This window comes from Manis javanica, chromosome 10 (assembly GCF_040802235.1).
Source record: "Manis javanica isolate MJ-LG chromosome 10, MJ_LKY, whole genome shotgun sequence".
In the NCBI taxonomy this organism is placed as follows: domain Eukaryota; kingdom Metazoa; phylum Chordata; class Mammalia; order Pholidota; family Manidae; genus Manis; species Manis javanica.
The window spans coordinates 36711883-36735813 of NC_133165.1; the positions used below are offsets into that span (position 1 = coordinate 36711883).

Consider the following 23931-nt stretch of genomic DNA (forward strand, 5'->3'; position numbering starts at 1 on the left):
ATTTCAGTGAGCATAATACCCTCCAGCTCCATCCATGTTGTTGCAAATGGTAGGATTTGTTTTCTTCTCATGGCTGAATAATATTCCATTGTGTATTTGTACCACATCTTCTTTATCCATTCATCTACTGATGGACACTTATGTTGTTTCCATTTCTTGGCTGTTGTAAATAGTGCTGCGATAAACATAGGGCTGCATCTGTCTTTTTCAAATTGTGCTGCTGCATTCTTAGGGTAAATTCCTAGAAGTGGAATTCCTGGGTCAAATGGTATTTGTAGTTTGAGCTTTTTGAGGAACCTCCATACTGCTTTCCACAATGGTTGAACTAATTTACATTCCTACCAGCAGTGTAGGAGGGTTCCCCTGAAAGCGGTAATTTTTAACAGGCATCTTAGAAAAACAATTTTTTAAGTATTAGAATTTTTAAAAATTTGCCTTTGATTTTGGCATCTTGGAGTGTCTATATGGTGTAGTTTTAATTTTTAAAAATTTTGTAAAATATACATAACCTAAAATTTAACATTTTATCCATTTTCAAATGTTCCCTGACATTAAGTACATTCACTTTGTCATGTGACCATCATTACATCTATCCTCAGAGTTCTTTCATAACCCCAAACTGAAGTTCTACATGCATTAAACAATAACTCCCTATTACTCCCTCCTCCTTGGCAAGCACCATTCTACTTTATGTCTCTGGATTTGACTACTCATAGCTTCTTGTATGAGTGGAATCCTGTAATATTTGTCCTTTGTGTCTGGCTTGTTTTACTTAAAGCAGTATTTTAAGGTAAGCATTATCAGAACTTACTTCCTTTTGAAGGCTGAGTCATATTCCATTGTATGCATATATCACATTTTGTTCACTCACCTGACAGTGGACATTTGGGTTGTTGCCACGTTCTGTTCTGGCTATTGTGAATAATGCTGCTGTGAACATGGGTGTATGAGTGTCTGCTTCCATTTCTTTTGGGGACATACCTGGAGGTGGAATTGCTAGATCAGGGTGATTCTGTTAGGAACTGCCAAACTGTTTTCCACAAGTGATAACATTCCATTCCTAACAGCAGTGTACAAGGGTCCCAATTACCCCACATCCCTGCTCAACACTTAGCATTTAATGTTTTTGCTTAGTTATATTTTTATAGTGTTAATATATGTATTTTTAGTTATATTTTATAGTGTTAATATATATTTTTTAATTGAACTATCATTGATACACATTCTTACATTAGTTCCAAGTATACACAGTTGTTCAACAGTTAACAATATTACTAAATCCTCACCCCCACTAATATAGCTACTATCTCAACATAGGACAGTGTTACAGAATCATTGACTTTATTCTCCATGCTGTACTACTATCCCTGTGACCAGCCTACATTACAGTTGAGAATTTTTGTGCCCCTTCATCCCCCTCAACCTCTCCACCCACCCTCCCGCCTACCCTAAGTCGTCCCTCCTGCCCTAACCCTTTCCCCATGGTAACCAACAGTCAATGTCTATGAGTCTGCTGTTTTATTCGTTCTGTTTTGCTTTGTTTTTATATTCCCAAAGTGTTTATTTTTATAATGCTTGAAATGAAGCTGAGGCTCTTTGCTATTGGAAAATGTTTTCTAAAGAGAAAAATATTATAAAGGAATCTTAGATATTTGTCCTGCAGTCTTTTTCCTTAGTAAGAAAGAAGACATTCTCTTTACCCAGCCACAAGTTATGTTACCCACTCGTTTCTATAACAAGTGTGTGCATGAGAGATGTGTTGAATTGAGATGTGCTATGATCACTGGGTTGTGAAACGCATCCATCACCTCTTCCTCTCACTTGGCAGAAATTTTAACTGCTTCTGGGTGACATCTAAATTATTTTGGGGGATTAGGCTGACCTAGTTTTATAGAAATAAAACTACACAGAAAGGGGATAGATTCTCTTCTCTTAGAGGGTCAGAGTTGGGGCAAGTAGAAAACTTGGTTTCTGACCCTTACTTTTTCTCTTATGTGAGAAGACTAAGTTGGGCAGTCTGGAGAATCTCACAAGCCCAAACGTGTTTAGGAGAATGTGGGATTTTTGCTATTCACTTCATTACTTCTCTTTCCTAGGGATCATGGCCCAAGTAGCAATGTCTACCCTGCCTGTTGAAGATGAGGAGTCCTCAGAGAGCAGGATGGTGGTGACGTTCCTCATGTCTGCCCTTGAGTCCATGGTGAGGTGGCTGTACAGTTCTTTCAGATGTTCATAGGTGGATAGGATTGGCCTTACAGATGAGGTTGATTTTTTTTTATAAAATATAAAGTATGTTTCTTAGTTTTAATAAGAATAGGGTGTTTTTTTGCTTGAATAATCATACTTAGGGATTTAAGCCTTTCAAGTCAGATTTTATTACAATGTTCCAGAATAGTCTTACCTAAAATATTTAATTTTTTACATTAAATTTCAGTTTTTTACCTACCAATAGCTTAGGTAACCCTTGCTTTGCAAGTGTTAACTTTGAATTCAGGTGTAATGTTTGAAGTGACCTAGAATGAGTTTGTGTATTGTAGTATGGTGGTGCTGTTTTATTGTATCTATATAAAGAATAGTACCAGAATTCTGGCATATAAGAGCATATTCACTATTTGTATCTGTTCCTTATTGTGCTATGCATTCATAGTTGTCCTTACTCTGCCACCTTTCACTAAATAGTGTCTTAACTCTTTATTTTGAAAACACCTATGTTGTATACATAGTTACAGCAAAATATTAAGTATTCTTGCTGTATTTTTGTGTTACTATGATGGTAGTAATTCAGTTTGCTTATGGTTTTATGGATATGTAGCTGGAAACATAATATTTGAGCTCATAGGTTTAAAAAGCATCAAACTTAGGTATTTTCTGACCTACTGAAATTAAATTACTTAGAAGGCGGAGGCTCTGTATTTCCTGTGTTTCCTGTGTTAAGTATTGGCCTCACAGGTCTCAGTATGACATAGTTTGTATAGTTTGTAGATTCTCCCCACTCGCCAACCCCCCAGTTAGGGCAATTTTTTCATCTTTCTAATGTTTAAGAATTTTTTTTATTAAGGTATTATTGATATACAAGCACATGAGCAACATTGTAGTTACTAGATTCCCCCCATTATCAAGTCCCCCCGACATGCCCCACTGCAGTAACTGTCCATCAGCATAGTAAGATGCTATAGAGTCACTACTTGTCTTCTCTGTGCTATACTTCCTTCCCTGTGATCTAAAGAATTTTTAAAAATTATCTCCTTCAAGAAATTTTAGAATGGTTACTGACTGTATATGCTCTTATTTTCTGAGTGTCACTTATTTCTGCCTTATGATCATGAAACCAGCCAAATTTATGGCTATAATGTTAAATGATAATAAAGAGATTAAATCCTACTCTCTTGATAGGAAAAGAATTTCCTTACTACCATTCTCAGCATGCACAGGGTCAACACAGGACTCACTCTCTTCCTTGGAAATGACTATAGTTGTCGAATTTTTGTTGAAGTCACTTCGTTCTCAGATTTATTTCCTTCTTGCCAGCAAGAGTGAGGGTAGCTTCCCTCATGCTCCTGGGTGAATATTAGGAAGTATAATGGGCATAGGTCAGTTTCATCCTTCCTGTGGTCCAAGGTTTCTTTGATCTAATACTTGGACAGTGCATGAACCTCGTTTGCTGTATCATAAATACTGTGTCTAGTGACTGAATTGTCCATCTGAGGGTGTGGATAGTGTAGTAAGAATGCACCCTCATTTATCACAAGGTAAGTAAATAATCCTTACAGGTGAGCAGCCACAGATCATCTCATGTAAATGTAATGTGACAGAATTATGGCACAGCATTATTTGTCATGCTGGGAATAGTTGTTAGCTTACCTCTAAGTCAGAAGTTCTCTACTATGGCTTTATTACAGTTCAGAAGATTTCTTAATCATAGTAGGTATAAAATTATTTAGTCAAGATAATGTTTTGAAGCGATATTTATGTAAATAATTTCCTTTAAGAAATTGGTGGTTATTTTACAAATCAAACAAATGAAGGGAAGCTGTTGTTTTCAACAAATGATACTGAGAACATAGGCTCTTTAGCAAAGAAACAACCTCAAATCTTTATTGTATACCAGGTTAAATTCTAGATGACTGAAAATAAAAAAGTTATAGTAAGACAAATTTAAAAACCAGGAAATATGTATAATTAATTATTTAATTCCATAAACAGCTTTTCTGTGCCTAAAATCAGTGAGGTGCTTTTATGCGCTAATAGGGAAGAGTACACAGTGCAGCATAGTACACAGTATATACTATTCATACAGTAGAAAAATAAGCAAATATCTGCTGACTTATAGAAATATCTAAAGAAGAGTACTCTTTAATACCAACTACTGGATTATTGATTGTACTAAGATACCCTTTTAATATGTTTCTAGAAAAGTTGCACAATAACATTTGCTAGGATATTCTGAGTTAGCTCTTCTGTAAGTGCAGCTGGGAGTGTAAACTTATAGAACCTTCTTAGAAAGCAATTTTTAGTAGTTTTTGAGGACCATAAAAATACTTTCAGAGTCAAAGTCTTTGACTGTTGGTTCATGTTTCTGACTCTCTTCTGAGAAAATCCTTCAAAGTATGCATAAACATTTTGTTCCCGTGGTATTGCTTCGGTGCTGTTTTTTAGGAGTGGTAATTGGAATCACCAACATTTTCAGTAATACTAGTACTAAACAAATTACTGTATATCTGTACGTGGAATGCTACATACTTAAGATGTTCAAGAATGTTTAAATCTCAAGAATATACTCAGCAAAGGCCTTACTTAAATAATAATTCCAGTTGTGTATACCCGTTGGGGATACTTCTGGAGTGGGATTAGTGGATATTGTGGGGTGGCTTCCAGACCCCACTTTAGGACTGATGGCACTAATTCACACAGTTGCTGTGTTAGAGGCTCCCTTGCCAGGGCCTCTCCCCTTGCTTTGGGGAGGACCAGCCCAGCTCCAGAGCCCCCTAATGCAGCTGTAGCAGTGCTCACCTATCTGCAGGACCCTGCTTCCTCCCATCTCACAGGTGGTGGGACTAAGAGTACTTTCCAGTAAGCCTGCCTGCAAATCTGAGTCTGCTTCTTGGGAATTTGACCTGTAACAGATTACAAGGGATTTCTGCCTTTTTTTCCCTTACAAAGTCTATTTTCTTGTGCATAAAGTAAGGCTTGACATTGAGAAAGAGAAGTACCTTGAAAAAATGAGGACTTTTCTTCTAGATATGATAAGGCCAGAAACTAGGAACTTAACCCAGTTTCAGATTATGTATTAAGGTAGTTTAAGTGATAAGATTTTTTTATTCATCCTTTAGAAACAGTGCTTGTAAACATGTGTATATAGCCTAAGATTTGCTGTGTATTTCAGTGTAAGGAACTGGCCAAGTCCAAGGCGGAAGTGGCCTGCATCGCTGTGTACGAAACAGACGTGTTTGTGGTGGGAACTGAGAGAGGACGTGCATTTGTCAACACCAGAAAGGATTTTCAGAAAGATTTTGTCAAATACTGTAAGTATTGTATTTTTGTCTTTTGAATTTCATAAATATTAAACCTAAATATTTATAGCATGCCATATTTTCTTCTAAAGGAGAATGAGATTTATACTAAAAACGCTTTGTGAAATGTCCATGGAGATGTTTCAGAATGCCCAAAATGGTCACTGACGTGCTAGTATATAAGGGAAAATATTGAAGAGTTGAGAGTGTAAACATGGTGTGAATATTTACTGCACTGTCCTTGCTTGCCATTACTCGGGGTTTACTGAACACATTAGAGGGAAGGTAGAGACATTTTGAATTGATGAAAAGTTCTTACTTGGATAAGCAGTCTTTTCTTGATAGATATTTGGTATGTTGAAAACAAATCTTTCTCTGTGCATTGAATTTGTGATGCAGTTAAACAGATCTGTGCGACTCCCTTAATGGAATTGACTTCTCAGAGTCCTCAGTTTTGTTACTCTCCAATCAGTTCATCCAGTTGTTGAAAACTAGTTTGACACTGGAACAAAGGCAGTAGAGAAATTCACTGTAGGGTTATAATACTTAATGGCCTTGCACAGTATGATAGTTTTTGTATCTGTTTAACCTAACACTGTCCATAGGTTTTATATTAACTTACTGATAAGAGCATTTTCTTAAACATGGGAAGAGAACCAAAAAGGGGATGTCTATAGGCATACAGTATATATTTAAGATACAAACTTAAATTTCTGTTATGAAGGTAGATCTAATTAATGATAAATTAAATAGATCATGGGTGAATAAAAATAGCTTTCTTATTAATTCACTGATTTCAATTCTCAGTTGTATTTTTAGTCCTTTTTAAAAAACATCTTATCCCCTCCACTGTATACCTCTCCATGACCCTCTACTATAATCTTTTAAGCTTGATGGTAGTAATCTATTTAAATATTTTATCATTATTTCTTAACCATTTTGAGAATTTTCAGGGATTTGATTATGTTTGCACATCTAAGTTTATACTAATAATGTTGTTTTGATTATGTGTATATCATCTACCATCTGTCCCCTGAATACCATAATCCCACTGGCAGCTGTGTTTATATCCCTGTTCCCTATATTGCCTTGGTTTATGTGGTTCTCCCAGTAGTTAGAACTAAGCATTAGGGGAATTGTCCTTAGTTGCAAATTATAGTCCCTGCCTATAAAGATTCATATTTTCATTTTCTTGCCAGTAATTTGATGCCACGGAGAATTCTCTTTGGATGTAATTCTTAAGTGCCATTACCTGTAAATTATTTTGCTAATAAGGGTAAAAAATGGTCTCCTAAAACCTAATCAATAGGTTAATAAGTCAGTTTTAAAAATTCTTGGGGAGAACTCTTAAGCTCTTTTCCAGGGTTTAGAAAAGCATTATACAATAGAAATAATGTAGGAATAACTAATATGAGTTGAAATTTTCTAGTTAATTCAAAAGTAAGGAGAAACAAGTGAAATTCATTTTATTGGTTATATATTTTAATCTGACAGATCTAAAACATTTGACATGTAGTCAGGTTTTAAAAATTATTAATAGAATATTTTGCATACTATTTTTTGCATTCAGTCTTCAAAATCCAGTGTTTATTGGAAACTTAGAACATCTTAATTTGGACTGGTACTTTCAAGTGCTCAGTAGCTTCACGTGTCTAGTGGCTATTTGTTGTGTAATACTTTGCAAGCCTACAATGTTTTTGTGGTGATAATCTTGGCATATTTAAGTTTGTAGCTGACAAATTCTTAAGATACCTTTTCTTTTCAAAACTTACTAGCAGCTGATTTGTACTCTGAAGAGTTTGGGTATAGCTACACTTATTTCAGAGATGATTGCCATTTCTTATTATTTCTGTTCAAGTCATGTTTTTAAAGTCCCTCTTTGTTTCCTTTCTGTTTCTATTTATAACAAATCATGTGTTGGAATATTTTGCATACTATTTTTTGCAGTACAACTTTAAAAAGAAAAATATTCCTAGTAGAACCCAAATATTAAGATAATGGATATGGGCCTTTTATATCACTAATTGTTTTAAAGGTGTTGAAGAAGAAGAAAAGGCTGCAGAGATGCATAAAATGAAATCTACAACCCAGGCAAATCGGATGAGTGTAGATGCTGTAGAGATTGAAACACTCAGAAAAACAGTTGAGGACTATTTCTGCTTTTGCTATGGTAAGGTTACACACTTGAATTTTCTAGAAGATACATTATATAATTGCATTTTCTACAGGATAAAATACATAATTGATTTAACCATCTAACGCACCCTAAAATTGAATGGATTAATTTCCAAATATTGGATTTGCATTAGGAACAATCTTTCATTTCCAGTTTGAAGGAACCCAGTGATGAATGTAACTGTTAGAGCTGTTCTTGCTATTTAGAGCAGTTTTAGGTTCACAGCAAAATTAAGTGGAAGGTACAGAGATTCCCATATACTCCTAGTCTCAACATACGCATAGCCCCCAGTACCACTATAAGTATCCCCATCAGTGAACCTGCATTGACACACAGTTCCTCAAGAGAGCTGTTTGTTTTGACATGTGTGTTGATCTCACCAATCCCCCCAAAAAACCACCTTTTGTTAATCCAATCTCATGGTAAACAAAACTCCTGTAAGAAAAATGGTCCTCACACTGTGAGGTTGTAGGCAAAATTCGGTTTTGGGGAATGGGGGTTTCTAGCATCTGAGGGCTTGCTACCCAATAGACAAGCTGTCAGAATGTGCTCATTTGTGAATGTAGGTTGTGTTTATCTAATGTATTTTCAAAGAGAATATTAGCAAAACATTGTCCGTTACTTACAGTAACAGTGGATTTGGCAGCCTTCCATGTTCTCAGGCTGAATTGTATATGTAAAGACTGTTATACTGGGGTGGGCCCATCGTAAAGTAGGGGAAGAGTGCAAGAAACCAGCCACTTTTCCCTTTGTGTAGGCTTTATGTAAATACTTTGTTTACTTTGCATTTTGTTCCTTTGGATCTGTTTCAGGTTTAGAACTTCTGCTAATATGGGAGTAAGGGCCCTTTGGTATTTCAAAGTAGTTTTGAAATAAGATATTACCAAAAAAAAGCATGGATGCCATTTATTGAGTCATGATAAGCTAATGATAGTTTAGTTTTTTTAATCTTACCATTTAATGAAGTTTCCTTTTTTTACCTCATCCCTGTATCTCACCCCTAGGGAAAGCTTTAGGCAAATCAACAGTGGTACCTGTTCCATATGAGAAGATGCTACGAGATCAGTCAGCTGTGGTGGTACAGGGGCTTCCAGAAGGAGTTGCCTTTAAACACCCTGAGAACTACGATCTTGCCACCCTGAAATGGATTTTGGAGAATAAGGCAGGGATTTCATTCATCATTAAGAGGTGAAGTACTTTATCCCCAGCCCATCAACAGATTATTCACATAAAGTTGAACATTCAGCTTATTTTAAGATATTTGAATGTTTTTTGTTTACTGTAGAAGTCATTTAAAATTATGCTTTACAGTAACTTTCCTTTGTGTATTCACATGTAGTGTTTCATTTTGTTTTAATGCAGACCTTTTCTGGAGCCAAAGAAGCACCTAGGTAAGTGATTGTTTTGCTTAATGATCGCTGGGTAAGTTCCTAGCCATGTGGTGCCAAATTTAATACACTGTAATGATTTCTCTTGTTTTCTTTGAGAATATGATGTAAGCCATTTTGAAGTGGTGTGCTAATGATGTTTATATAAACCAATGAAAAGCTATTGATCTAAAACAGTAGAGACGTTTTTTATTTGTTTCCTCCCTGCTTTCTGATGTATTCAAAGTTTAGTGTTTGCACTATGTAAGATCTTATACTGGATCTGCCCTCATTTCCCAGATGAGTATGATTTGATTTACCTAATGTTCATTAAAAAGGCACAGAAGTATTGGACACAAGATTGAGTGGGGAGTGGATACACAACTCTGTATAAGCATTAAAGCTTTTGAGTGCTAGTATTTTAATGGAAGAGATAGGAAGTCCATCCATTCACTATAGCCTGAGCGTATACAGACACACTGCAGGAATGATGATTGAGAAAATACTGTGGAAGTTCACTGGAGTAAAGATTTGTTTACAGCCCTGGGAAGCTTTAATGAGGGAAGAGGGCATTAAGATATGGGCTCTTGAAGAATGAGGAAGATTTCAACAGGACTTTTCTTGGGGAAGTTGAGGCATTTGATCTGAAGGGAAGAGTGGTATTTAGAAGACTTGTATCCTTTGGAGCCAGGTGTTTTTGAGACCTTTGAAAGTAAATAACCATTATCATCAGCAACCTCTTAACCCATATAAGGATGAAAGGACAAAATAAAACATACACACCCAAACATACTTTGTTTTCTGTTAAGTAACCTTTGTTTTATTCTCACCATGATTAATCTGTTAGAAGCTTTATTGCAGGGTAATTAACATCCACAACATTTACCTATTTTAAGCATATAATCCAGTAATGCTTGGTAAATTTACAAATTTAAACAGTTTAAAAACGGTTTTAAAACCGTTGTCACAATCTAATTTTAGAGTATTTCATCACCCCCATTTCATGAATGTTAAATGAAATATACAGTATGTATCCTTTTGAGATCAGCTTTTTTCACTCAGCTTAATTCAGTTGAGATTCATAGAAATTATTGGATATATCAATAGCTTTTGCCTTTTCATTGCTGGATAGTAAGTATTATTCCATTGTATGAATATACTACCTGTTAATTCATTTGCCAGTTGATAAGACATTTAGATTGTTTCCACTTGGCTATAATGAATTGTGCTACTGTGAATGTATTTAAACCAAGTTTTTGTTTGGACATAAATATGTAGGATTTTATTTTCATACCCCTAATTACTAATAACGTTGAATACCATTTTATGTGCTTATTGGCCATTCATATTTATTCTTGAGAGAAATGTCTATTCAGGTCTTTTCCCCATGTTTTAGTTGGGTTATTTGTAGTTTTATTATTGAGCTGTGACATTTATTTTCTCCAGTTCAACAAGTGGTCTTTTCACTTGCTTGATAATGTGCTTTGAGGACCAAAAGTTTTAAATTTTTACAAAGACCAATTTGTTTTTTTTATCATCTGTGCTTTTAACTTCGTATGTAAGAAACTGTTGCCTTACCCAAGGTCATGAAGACATATCATGTTTCCTTGTATAAGTTTTATAGCCTTAGTTATTACATCTAAGTGTATGGTGAGTTTTGAGTGAATTTTGCATATGGTACATGGTAAAGGTGTAAATTTATCTTTCTGCTTATGGCTATCCAGTTGTTTGAACACAATTTGTTGACAAGACTCTCCTTTCCCTCGACTTGCTTTGGTATCTTTGTTGAAAGGTAGTTGACCCTGACTGTTTATTTCTGGGCTTTCAGCATGGTAGATCATGTTGTGTATGAACCAGTACATTTTACCTCTTTGCGATCTGAATGCTTTTTATTTATTAATCTTGTTGATCTGGCAAGAACATTCGTACAATATTGAGTAGAAGTGGTGATAGCAGGCATTGCCTTGTTTTGATATTAGGTGGAAAGAATTTAGGCTTTCACTATTATGATGTTAGCTATTGGTTTTTTGTACATGTCCTTTTTAAGACTGAAAAAGAAAAGATTTACTTGTCATGTTTAAAGTAAAATTCAGACTTTTTCATGATCAGGATTTTTTTTTCCCTGAAGTGTTATAGATTAGTAGCCCTGGTCTCTTCCATTTGTATTTTGTGAACTCTTTTATTCTAGAAACTTGTTTTGAAATGTTGGGCTTGGCTGTTAATTAAGGGAGATTTCTATAGGGTGTTTTATGATGAGTGGTCTAAGTGGGTAGGTTTGTATGGTTCAGCTTTTTTTGCCATACCAACTCTTAGAGTGGTTGAAAAGTTGGAATGGTAATGCAATTATGTTTTGTAATTTTTTAAAATTTTAGTTGCTTTGTTGAGATGTAATCGACATATAAGAAACTACACATACAGTGTACAGTTTGCTAAGTTTTCATACGTGTACTCTGAAAACCATCACTACTATCAAGATAAGTAGTTAACCCTCAAGTTTCCTCACACATCTTGGTATTTACTCTCTTCTCCTTCTCCCTGCAATGTGTCCTTGGGCAACCACTAATGTTTTATTGTCACTACATTATTTGCATTTTCTAGATGTCTTAATATAAATGGAATCATATAGTATATACTCTTTTTGTTTGGCTTATTTTGAGATTTATCCATGTTGTTTCATGTTTCAATAGTTGTTTTTTCATTGTGGAGTAGTAGTCCGTTGTATAGATACACTACAATTTGTTTACTCATTCACCTATCCATGAAAATTTGAATTTCCATATTTTAGTTTATTATAAAGAAAGGCACTATGAATATTTGAGTGTAAGTTTTTATGTGGGGATATATATATATATATATATATATGTATTTTTTTAAATTGAAGTATAATTGATAAGACATCGTTACATTAGTTGCAAGTATACAACACAACACAATGGTTCACCAGTTACTCACTTATTAAATCCTCACCCCATCTAGTGCAGTTACTGTCAACACAGAAAGATATTATAGAATCATTGGCTGTATTCTCTATGCTTGTGAACATAGATTTTTATTTCTCCTGGGAAATGCCCAAAATTAGAATGGCTAGATCAGAATGGTAGTTATACATTCAACTTTTTAAAGAAACCACCATACTGGTTTTCAGTGTGATAGCTCTGTTTTATATTCCCACCAGCAGTGTGTGGGAGTTACAGTTCTACATCTTCATCACTATTTTGGTGGAGTCAGTTTTCTTTTATTCCTTCTGTTGTTTTATTCAGATATAAAATTTGCAATATTGCAGTGTACAATTTAGTGGGGATTAGTATATTGACAAGATACGCAACTCACACTGCTATCTAATTCCTGAACATTTTCACTGTCCCCCAGAAGAAGCTCTGTACCTGTTAGCAGTCACTCTTTTCTAGTTGTTCTGAGCCAGATCTACTCTTAGTAGAAATTTTATCATCACTTTCACATCAATAGAGTCTTACTCTCCACTACTAGAGTAATAATATATTGCTGTATTTGTCTCAGTGATAAAAACAAGAGCTTTTTTCATTAAGAGGGGAGAGTTTGTGGGGAGAGGGAATAAAATTGTTTGATAATTGTCATCCCTGATTCTCTTCTTTGGGGAGAGCTAATGCAGTGCTCATTCTTTTGTGACCAAGAGCAGCACACTCCTCCTCCCCGAAGCTCATTCTCTGGTAGGACCTTTGGAAACATTAGCCATATTTGAAGTGTTTGAAAACCTAAATCTAATTTTTTTTTTTTGGTGCATAGGTGGTCGCGTGACGGTAACAGATGCTGAAAGGTCAATGCTGTCTCCAGGTGGAAGGTAAAACATACTTCATTAGTACTGATAAAACTTCCTTGGAGCTTGAAGGTGTTAGAATATTAAAAAATAAAAATGCCTGTGTCACTGAACTTGAAGTTTAATATGCAGTTAAATAATTTGAGGGTCCTGTGAAAATGCAGTTTTAACTTACTAGTTCTGAATAATGGTAGTTCCTGGGTGAAGCTGGTGTGATGCTCTGCTGACCCTGCTGTGAATAGGAAAGCCTTACAGTAAAGAGGAATTTGAAAGTTAGTATTGTTACTCTGTGTTGTTCTGTACCTCTTAGCAGTCACTCTTTTCTAGTTGTTCTGATACACCTTTTTCACCCAAGGTTGATTGGAGTTAAAACTAAATTGAGTTGCCAAATCATGTTTATGCAAGATGTAAATAATGTCCATTTTAAAGTTGAGTCAGTTTTGCATTCAGCTTGGTCGGGAATGAGTTTATGCTTGGGACCCAGTGCATCTGAGGGCTGTGAGTGGCCCTTGCCGGTGCAGATCTCACCAGGGCTCCTTTTCCTTTCAGTTGCGGTTCTGTCAAAGTGAAAACTGAACCTACAGAAGATTCTGGTATGTACTAGTGCTTTTAGAATCAATTACAGAAATTAAATAAAGAAGCCTTTTAGTAGGTTATATTTTGACTCATTACTTAATGTAATGTTTTGATGAGAAGCAGTTTGAACAATTTATTCCAACAGTGACATTATTTGTTAATGTTGTGTTATACTGAAATTCAGAAAGATAATTTGTTTGATAAGTGGTAGCAAGAAGTTTGTTGCTAATATATATTTATAGGCAAAATGTATTAGTAGGATAAGATGTGAACTGGTTCTGCGGTGCTTTTTACAGAGATCAGCATATTGTCCTCTTACTCTTTCTTTCCCTTTGCACTCCCATCTCCTAGACTCCAGGAAATCTTTTTTAACTTTAAGCTGGTTTTGGTATTTAATTCCTTATTATTAAATGTCATGCTGATACTGTTATTCATACAGATTTTTTCGGATACTTTTATTGACATTCAATTCAGTGATGTAATATGTAGTGTTTTGCAGTGATCCTACATTTTTCTAATCTTAGAACATTTCCATCACCCCAAATAGAAACCTGGTGCCCATTTGCAGTCACTCCCTGATCCTACCATTAATCTACTTCCAGGTTTTATAGATTTGTCTTATCTGGGCATTTTATTTAAGTAGAATCATACAGGATGTGGTGTTTTCATTTTGCTGCTTTTACTCTGCTTTGTGTTTGGAGGCCCATCCTCAAAAACAGTTGTAGCATATATGTAAGTGGTTCATACCTGAATGCCTATTTACCATCTGGTGGACATTTTAGTTGTTTCCACTTTTTGGGCTGTTTTGAGTAATAATGCTATGAATACCCATGTGTGTGTCATTGTGTAGAACCATGTCTTCATATTCTGGGGTAGATTCCTAGACGTGAACTGCTATGACAACTCTATGCTTAATGTTTAAGCAGCTGACAAATTGTTTTCAGAAGTAGCTGTACCATTTTAAGTTCTCAACAGAGTGTATGAGGTTTTAGTTTCCTCCTATCTTGGCCAGCACTTGTTTATTGCCTTTTTTTTTTTAATAGCAATTCTAGTGGATGCCATCTCATTGTGGTTTTTTGTTTTGTTATGTTTTGTTTTTTGCTTTTAGATGGACATTTTACATTAAGAGCAGTTTCTGACTCTCAGCAAAATTTGACAGCGTAGCATACCCATATACCTTCACCCCAACATGTGCACTGCCTCCCCTGCTGTTAACATTCTGCATCAGAGTGGTAGATGTGTTAAAATTGATGAACCATTATCCCACAAAATGCATAGTTTACATTAGGGTTCAGTCTTAACACATTTTGTGGGGTTTGACAAATAATAACAAGTGTCCACCATTATATCATACAAAGCAGTTTCACTGTCCTCAAAGTCTTCTGTGTTCTGCCTTTTCTTTTCTTTTCTTTTTTAGATGATAGATTTTTTTATTTTTACAAGGGTAAACAAATGATATAATTAACCAAAAATAAGATTTGCTAAACAATGGTACACAAATTTCATGAACTACTAAAATTAAAAAATAGATTTTAATGAATGGGAAAATTATTATTACTTAAACAATGTACAATGTATAGTTTTAAATGGTATACACTATTGTGTGCTCTGCCTTTTCATCTTTCCTCTAACATCTGGCCATTTTACTGTCTCCATTGTTACATTTTCCAGAATGTCATATAATTTTGGTTTTAATTGCAATTTCCTAATTATGGTGAACATCTTTTTATGTGCTCATTAGCCATTCATATATCATCTTTGATGAAAGTCTGTTTAAATCTTTTGCCCATTTTTAATTTAGGTTGTTTGTTTTCTTTATATATTCTGGATACAAGTCTTTTGTCAAAAGCAAGGTTTTACAGATACATTTTTGTAGTCTCTGGCTACAAGTTTGATTGTGATACAGTCCAGTTTTCCATATTTTTCTTTCATGGCTTGTGTTTTCAGCATTACATCTAGAAAATCTGCACCTAACCTAAGGTCTTAAAGATTTTTATACTGCTTTTTTTTACTTGACTTAAGTTTTAACTCTTAGATTTGAGTCTGAGATCCATTGTGAGTTAACTTTTGTGCATGTTTTGAGGTACAGGCTTAAATTTGTAATTTTGTGTGGCTCTCCTGTTGTCCCAGCATCATTCCTTTCTCCATTGGACTGCTGCCTTAGCACCTTTGTCAAAAATCAAGTTGATCAGGTTTACCTCTGCACTTAGATTCTACTCTGTTCCCTTGAACTCTAATGCCTTTCTTACACCAGTACATGCTGTATTGTGTGTAGTTTCCAGGTTTGGTTTTGTTACCTATTAACATGGAAAATGACGATACAATTATTTTACTTCTGCCAATAATACTCTTTCCCTTTTCCCTTTTTTATCATAATAAATTGGTTTTTACTGTTGAAGTTCTTTCAGAAGAGAGGTTGATCTTGGATATCTTGTCTAATATTTCCTTTCTTGCCATATCCCATTTCTAGGGTACAAATGCTTTTGCTTATTTAAAAAACACAGGAGGGGGGAGCGGGTGGAGCCAAGATGGCGGCGTGAGTAGAGCAATGGTAATCTCCCAAAACCATATATATATTTTTGAAAATACAACAAATACAACTATTCCTGAAAGAGAGACCAGAAGACACAGGACAACAGCCAGACTACATCCACACCTGAGAGAACCCAGCACCTCGTGAAGGGGGTAAGATATAAGCTGTGGCCTGGCGGGACCCGAGCACCCCTCACCCCAGCTCCCGGTGGAAGGAAAGGAGTTGGAGCGGGAAGGGAGAGGGAGCCCAGGACTGCTAAATACCCAGCCCTAGCCATCTGCACCGGAGTGCAGACATACAGTGCATGGGGCACTGGATACTAGGGAAACAGGACAGTAAGACCTGTGAGCGGGTCCCCGCAGCCGGTGCCCCTGGGACAAAAGAAAAGTGAGTGCCCTTTGAAAATCTTACAGGGACAGGGGCCTCACAGCTGGATGGAAGCGCCACGGCGCAATCACCCCAGTAACTGGGAATCCTGGGGAACTCTGGGTGCCCCAACCCCCTGGGTGGCAGCACAGCTTGGAGGCCCCTCACGGTGATAAACAGCCTCCCACCTGTTCCCCCTCCGGTGTGACTCCGCCATAGCGCCAGTGGCCACGCCCACAGCAACCAGGCAGAGCTTCTTCCACAGCGGCAGGGTAAGAATCAGACACCCTGTCTGTGCGCAGCTGCCTAGCACAAGCCGCTAGGGGTCGCTGTTCTCCCAGGAGAGGAAGGCCACAAACCAGCAAGAAGGGACATTCTCCCAGCCAGTACACACACCAGCTCCCCACAACCACTTCTATCGCCATGAAAAGGCAGAAGAATTTGATCCGGACCAAAATCACAGACTCAACCCCCAAGAAGCAGATAGACCTAACCCATCTTTCTGAAAAAGAATTCAAAATAAAGGTCATAACCATGCTGATGGATCTTCATAAATATGTAAGAGCTAAGGGATGAAGTCCAGAGGGAAATTACAGAAATGAAACAATCTCTGGAAGGACTTAAGAGCAGACTGGATGAGGTGCAACAGGCCGTTAATGGAATAGAAATCAGGGAACAGGAATGCAGAGAAGCTGATGCAGAGAGAGATAAAAGGATCTCCAGGAATGAAAGAGTATTATTAAGAGAACTATGTGACCAATCCAAATGAACAATATTCGCATTATAGGGGTACCAGAAGAAGAGAGAGAAAAAGGGATAGAAAGTGTCTTTGAAGAAATAATTGCTGAATACTTCCCCAAACTGGGGAAGGAAATAATCGAACAGACCACAGAGATACACAGAACTCCCAACAGGAAGGACCCAACGGGAACAATACCAAGACACATAATACATAAAATGGCAAAAATCAAGGACAAGGACAGTTTTAGAGGCAGCTAGAGAGAGGAAAAAGGTCACCTACAAAGGAAAACCCATCAGGCTATCATCACACTTCTCAACAGAAACCTTACAGGCCAGAAGAAAGTGGCATGATACATTTAATGCAATGAAACAGAAAGGCTTTGAACCAAGAATACAGTATCCAGCATGATTATCATTTAAATATGAAGGAGAGATTAAATGATACCCAGACAAGCAAAAGTTGAAGGAATTTGCCTCCCACAAACCAACTCTACAGGGTATTTTAGAGGGACTGCTCTAGTTGGGAGCACTCCTAAGGCTAAACAGATGATACCAGAGAACATAAAATCACAGCAAAGAAAGAAGACCAACCAAACACTAACTAAAGGCAAAAAATAAAACCAGCTACCCACAAAAGCAGCAGTCAAAGGAAACACAAAAGAACACAAAATAAAACAACCAACATATAAAGAATGGAGGAGGAGGAATAAGAAGGGAGAGAAATAAAGAATCACCAGACAGTGTTTATAATAGCTCAACAAGCGAGTTAAGTTAGTAAGATACTAAAGAAGCTAACCTTGAACCATTAGTAACCACAAATCTAAAGCCTGCAATGGCAATAAGTACATATCTTTCAATAATCACCCTAAATGTAAATGGACTGAATGCACCAATCAAAAGACACAGAGTAAAAGAATGGATAAAAAAGCAAGACCCATCTCTATGCTGCTTACAAGAGACTCACTTCAAACCCAATGACATACACAGACTAAAAGTCAAGGGATGGAAAAAGATATTTCATGCAAACAACAGGGAGAAAAAAGCAGGTGTTGCAGTACTAGTATCAGACAAAATAGACTTCAAAACAAAGAAGGTAACAAGAGATAAAGGACATTACATAATGATAAAGGGGTCAGTCCAACAAGAGGATATAACCATTTTAAATATATATGCACCCAATACAGGATCACCAGCATATGTGAAACAAATACTAATAGAATTAAAGAAGGAAGTAGAATGCAATGCATTCATTTTAGGAGACTTCAACACACCACTCACTCCAAAAGATAGATCCACCAGACAGAAAATAAGTAAGGATACAGAGACGCTGAACAACACATTAGAACAGATGGACCTAATAGACATCTACAGAACTCTACATCCAAAAGCAACAGGATACACATTCTTAAGTGCACATGGAACATTCTCCAGAATAGACCACATACTAGGCAACAAAAAGAACCTCAGTAAATTCCAAAAGATTGAAATTCTACCAACCAACTTCTCAGACCACAGAGGTATAAAGCTAGAACTAAATTGTACAAAGAAAGCAGAAAGGCTTACAAACACATGGAGGCTTAACAACATGCTCCTAAATAATCAGTGGATCAACAAACAAATTAAAATAGAGATCAAACAATATATGGAAACAAATGGCCCATTCTTTCTCCTTCCCCACCTTGCCACATGAACTGAAGAAGCCCATGTGAAGATACAGTGAGAAGGCAGCTCAGAAAGAGAGCTCTGTAGCCCAAGAAGAGAGCTCTTACCAGAAAATGACTCTGCTGGACCTTGCTCTGGGCACTTCCAACCTCCAGAACTGTGAGAAAGTAAGTGTCTGTTGTTTAAGCCCCCCGCATTTTGAAATGGCAGCCCAAGCTGACTAATACAGATTCGGTAACGAGAAGTGAGGCGCTGCTCTATCAAATACCTCAAAATGTGGAAGTGGCTTTGAAATTGAGTGATGGGCAGAAACCAGAAGAGTTTTGAAGTACATGCCAGGAACAGCCTGGGTTGCCTTGAATTGACTGGTGGTAGATGTGTGGATGTTAAAGGCAATTTGGGTGAGACTTGGGGGAAAAAAGAGGAGATGTTCAATTAAATTTCTATTCATTAAAATGACTTCTGACTTGTTGGAGAAGAAAGAATAGCAGTGGCTAGAAAGTCATCTGCAAAATTGAAAGAGCCAGTGTTTTGGAGCCAGGAATGTGGCATTAAAACATCAGTTAAAATCATTAGATGCTCCGGAGAACTGAAAGACCACATTCTTGGAACATGAAGATATTTTATATCTCTACTTAAAGCTCAGCTAGGTTCTGTTCAGTGTGATTTTAACTTTATATCCTGGTGTGAGGAGGAGTTTCTTCAGTAACCTCAACTCTCTTATCAGAGAACAGTTTCATGGTCAAATCTTTTGAATGTGGGTAGTTGCCAGAGAATGATTAAAATGAAAAAATGGCCAGCAAACATCCAGCATATAGATTCCTAATACAACAAGGAATTTCATACAACTCAGAAGTTACCTGGTCTGAAAACAGTTTTGGTGGGGGTGTCTGGAGCAGCACAAAGTATTTTCTATTTAGCATTAAGGGCCTGTAATGACCTTGTGGGCACACCCGCCCTCTAAGCCCACAGTTCACAAATGTCCTGGAGCAGGAAACTATAGAGAAGATCTTGCTCCACGTCAGCTGGCTTGTTGAGAGAGCGCCTTACCTCTGACCAGTCCCCGGGCTGTCTTGCGAGCACTGCTCTCTGCAGCCCCATGGCTGCTGTGGGGTCCCATCAGTGGTGCTTGGCCTGCTCTGACTATCTTCAGGTGCACCTGCCTTGAAAGTTACTCCTTATGAGGGAGCTGCTTGGGAGCTCTGACTCATCCTTAGCTGGAGATGAATTAGTATTAGTGGGTAAGACAACAGAAAGCATTTATGGCTGTATGGGTTGTGGCTTTAAAGTACCAAGAAGGATTTTCTCATGTATGAACTTGGAACTATCAGTGACCATCTTCCTCAACCCTGAGAGAATCACAGATTGATTCTGAGACCTGAGAGATGAAAAGGGGAAATGATAACTGATACTGTTTGAGCCCTGGATTTCACTTACCAAAATTCAAATTAACTGGGTTAGAGAGAAGTGCATGTCTCTTGCATGAAACTTAGAGTCCAAAGTAATAAGATTCTAGACTTTCTTCTTGTATTTAAGTATGTACATGTATCAAACATGTAAGATAAACATATACATACACATACAACAATAATACTGTATTATTATTCAGTGATATTTTTTAATGTAACAATATAGCTTGGAGATATTTCAAGTCAAGATGTACAGATGTACCCACATCCTTTAGAAACCATTTATGTCATACTATGTGTGATGGTTAATTTTATCTGTCACCTTCACTGGACCAACTTGATTGTCTGTGAGGGTGTTGCTGGATAAGATTAGCATTCGAATAAGTTGACTGAGTAAAGTAGATTGCCCCCCAATATGGGTGGGCCCCATCCAGTCAGTTGAAGGCCTGAATAGAGCAAAACGACACAGTAAGAGAATTCCTTCTGCTTGACTGCCTTCAAGCTGGGCCATTGTTTTTTTCCTGCCTTTTCCAAGTCTTAAGCCTTCCAGCTTGCTGACGGGGAACACACGACTGGCTCTCTTGGTGCTCCAGCTTACTGACTACATATCTTGGAACTTGTCAGCCTCTTTAATCACATTAACCAATTCCTCTTAATAAATCTACATATAAATTTATATGTAAAGAGATTTATATTTCCTTTTTCTCTGGAGAACTCTGACTAGCACACTATGGATGGGCTACGACATCCTTGACCACTCCTCATTTATAGGTCATTTGTATTGTTTTTAATTTGCCTTTTTTAAATAATGCTACTCCATGTTGCTGGAATGGGTTTATTTCTGTAGGAGAGATTCCCAGGAACAGAATACCTGGAGTAAAGTATAAACATTTAAAATTTTACCTTTTGATCTGTATTGCAAGTTTCCCTTCCAAAAAGGCTTTTCTAGCTTTTATTCTTACCAATATCTTCTCACTGTGGCTATTTATCTATACCCACATGCACATTAGCTATTAAAAATATAAATTTGATAATCCAAAGAATAAAAATCTGTGATTATTACATGAAAAAAATACATATATATGGAAACAAATGACAACAACACAAAACCCCAACTTCTGTGGGACGCAGCGAAAGCAGTCTTAAGAGGAAAGTATATAGCAATCCAGGCATACTTAAAGAAGGAAGAACAATCCCAAATGAATAGTCTAATGTCACAATTATCAAATTGGAAAAAGAACAAATGAGGCCTAAAAGCAGGAGGGGCATAATAAAGATCAGAGAAGAAATAAACAAAATTGAGAAGAATAAAACAATAGAAAAAATCAATGAAACCAAGAGCTGGTTCATGGAGAAAATAAACAAAATAGATAAGCCTCTAGCCAGACTTATTAAGAGAAAAAGAGAATCAACACAATCAGAAACAAGAAAGGAAAAATCACGATGGACCCCACAGAAACACAAAGAATTATTAAAGAATACTATGAAAACCTATATGCTAACAAGCTGGAAAACCTACAAGAAATGGACAACTTCCTAGAAAAATACAACCTTCCAAGACTGACCAAGGAAGAAACAAAAAATTTAAACAACCCAATTACCAGCAAAGAAATTGAAGCGGTAATCAAAAAACTACCCAAGAACAAAACCCCCGGGCCATATGGATTTACCTCGGGATTTATCAGATTTACAGAGAAGACATAATACCCGTTCTCCTTAAAGTTTTCCAAACAATAGAAGAGGAGGGAATACTCCCAGACTCATTCTATGAAGCCAACATCACCCTAATACCAAAACCAGGCAAAGACCCCACCAAAAAAGAAAATTACAGACCAATATCCCTGATGAACATAGAAGCAAAAATACTCAACAAAATATTAGCAAACCGAATTCAAAAATACATCAAAAGGATCATACACCATGACCAAGTGGGATTCATCCCACGTATGCAAGGATGGTACAACATTCGAAAATCCATCAACATCATCCACCACATAAACATAAAGAAGGACAAAAACCATGTGATCATCTCCATAGATGCTGAGAAAGCATTAGACAAAATTCAACATCTGTTCATGATAAAAACTCTCAACAAAATGGGTATAGAGGGCAAGTACGTCAACATAATAAAGGCCATATATGATAAACCCACAGCTAACATCATACTGAACAGTGAGAAGCTGAAAGCTTTTCCTCTGAGATCGGGAACAATACAGGGATGCCCAATCTCCCCATTGTTATTTAACAGAGTACTGGAGGTCATAGCCACAGCAATTAGACAAAACAAAGAAATACAAGGAATCCAGATTGGTAAAGAAGAAGCTAAACTGTCACTATTTGTAGATGACACGATATTGTACATAAAAAACCCTAAAGACTGCTCTCTAAAACTACTAGAACTGATACTGGAATACAACTAAGTTGCAGGATACAAAATTAACACACACAAATCTGTGGCTTTCTATACACTAACAATGAACCAATAGAAAGAGAAATCAGGAAAACAATTCCATTCACAATTGCATCAAAAATAATAAAATACCTAGGAATAAACCTAACCAAAGAAGTGAAAGACCTATACCCTGAAAACTGCAAGACACTCTTAAGAGAAATTAAAGAGGACCCTCACAAATGGAAACTCGTCCCATGCTCCTGGCTAGGAAGAATTAATATCGTCAAAATGGCCATCCTGCTCAAAACAATATAAAGATTTGATGCAATCCCTGTCAAATTACCAACGACATTCTTTAATGAACTGGAACAAATAGTTCAGAAATTCATATGGAAACACCAAAGACCTATAGTAGCCAAAGCAATCCTGAGAAGGAAGAATAAAGTTGGGGGGATCTCGCTCCCCAACTTCAAGCTCTAATTCAAAGCCACAGTAATCAAGACAGTTTGGCACTGGCACAAGAACAGAGCCACAGACCAGTGGAACAGATTAGAGACTCCAGATATTAACCCAAAAATATACTGTCAATTAATATACGATAAAGGAACCATGGACATACAATGGGGAAATGACAGCTTCTTCAACAGATGGTGTTGACAAAACTGGGCAGCTACATGTAAGAGAATGAAACTGGATCATTGTCTAACCCCATACACAAAAGTAAATTCGAAATGGATGAAAGACCTGAATGTAAGTCATGAAACCATAAAACTCTTAGCAAAAAACAGGCAAAAATCTCTTTGACATAAACATGAGTGACTCCTTCAGGAACATATCTCCCCGGGTAAGGGAAACAAAAGCAAAAATGGACAAGTGGGACTACATCAAGCTGAAAAGTTTCTGTACAGCAAAGGACACCATCAATAGAACAAAAAGGTACCCTACAGTGTGGGAGAATATATTCATAAATGACAGATCTGAAAAGGCTTGACAACCAAAATATATAAAGAGCTCACGCACCTCAACAAACAAAAAGCAAATAATCCAATTAAAAAATGGGCAGAGGAGCTGAACAGTTCTCCAAAGAAGAAATTCAGATGGCCAACAGACACATGGAAAGATGCTCCACATCACTAATCATCAGAGAAATGCAAATTAAAACCACGATGAGATATCACCTCACACCAGTAAGGATGGCTACCATCCAAAAGACAAACAACAACAAATGTTGGCGAGGTTGTGGAGAAATGGGAACCCTCCTACACTGCTGGTGAGAATGTAAACTAGTTCAACCATTGTGGAAAGCAGTATGGAGGTTCCTCATAAAGCTCAAAATAGAAATACCATTTGACCCAGGAATTCCACTCCTAGGAATTTGCCTAGGAATGCAGCAGCCCAGTTTGAAA

General features: G+C 36.8%; 1 protein-coding gene across 7 annotated transcripts in view; it reads left to right on the forward strand.

Annotated features, from left to right (window-relative positions):
• Positions 1-23931, forward strand: part of GTF2I (general transcription factor IIi) — a 113643-nt gene that overhangs the window by 19781 nt on the left and 69931 nt on the right. For all 7 annotated transcript variants that reach the window (XM_073215211.1, XM_017649872.3, XM_073215208.1 and 4 more), the window contains 7 exons: positions 2097-2200; positions 5384-5522; positions 7546-7680; positions 8691-8874; positions 9049-9077; positions 12816-12870; positions 13396-13439. In XM_073215211.1, the coding sequence (XP_073071312.1) occupies positions 2102-2200; positions 5384-5522; positions 7546-7680; positions 8691-8874; positions 9049-9077; positions 12816-12870; positions 13396-13439 (685 nt within the window). In that variant the 5' untranslated portion in view covers positions 2097-2101. The remainder of the gene's footprint in view (positions 1-2096; positions 2201-5383; positions 5523-7545; positions 7681-8690; positions 8875-9048; positions 9078-12815; positions 12871-13395; positions 13440-23931) is intronic.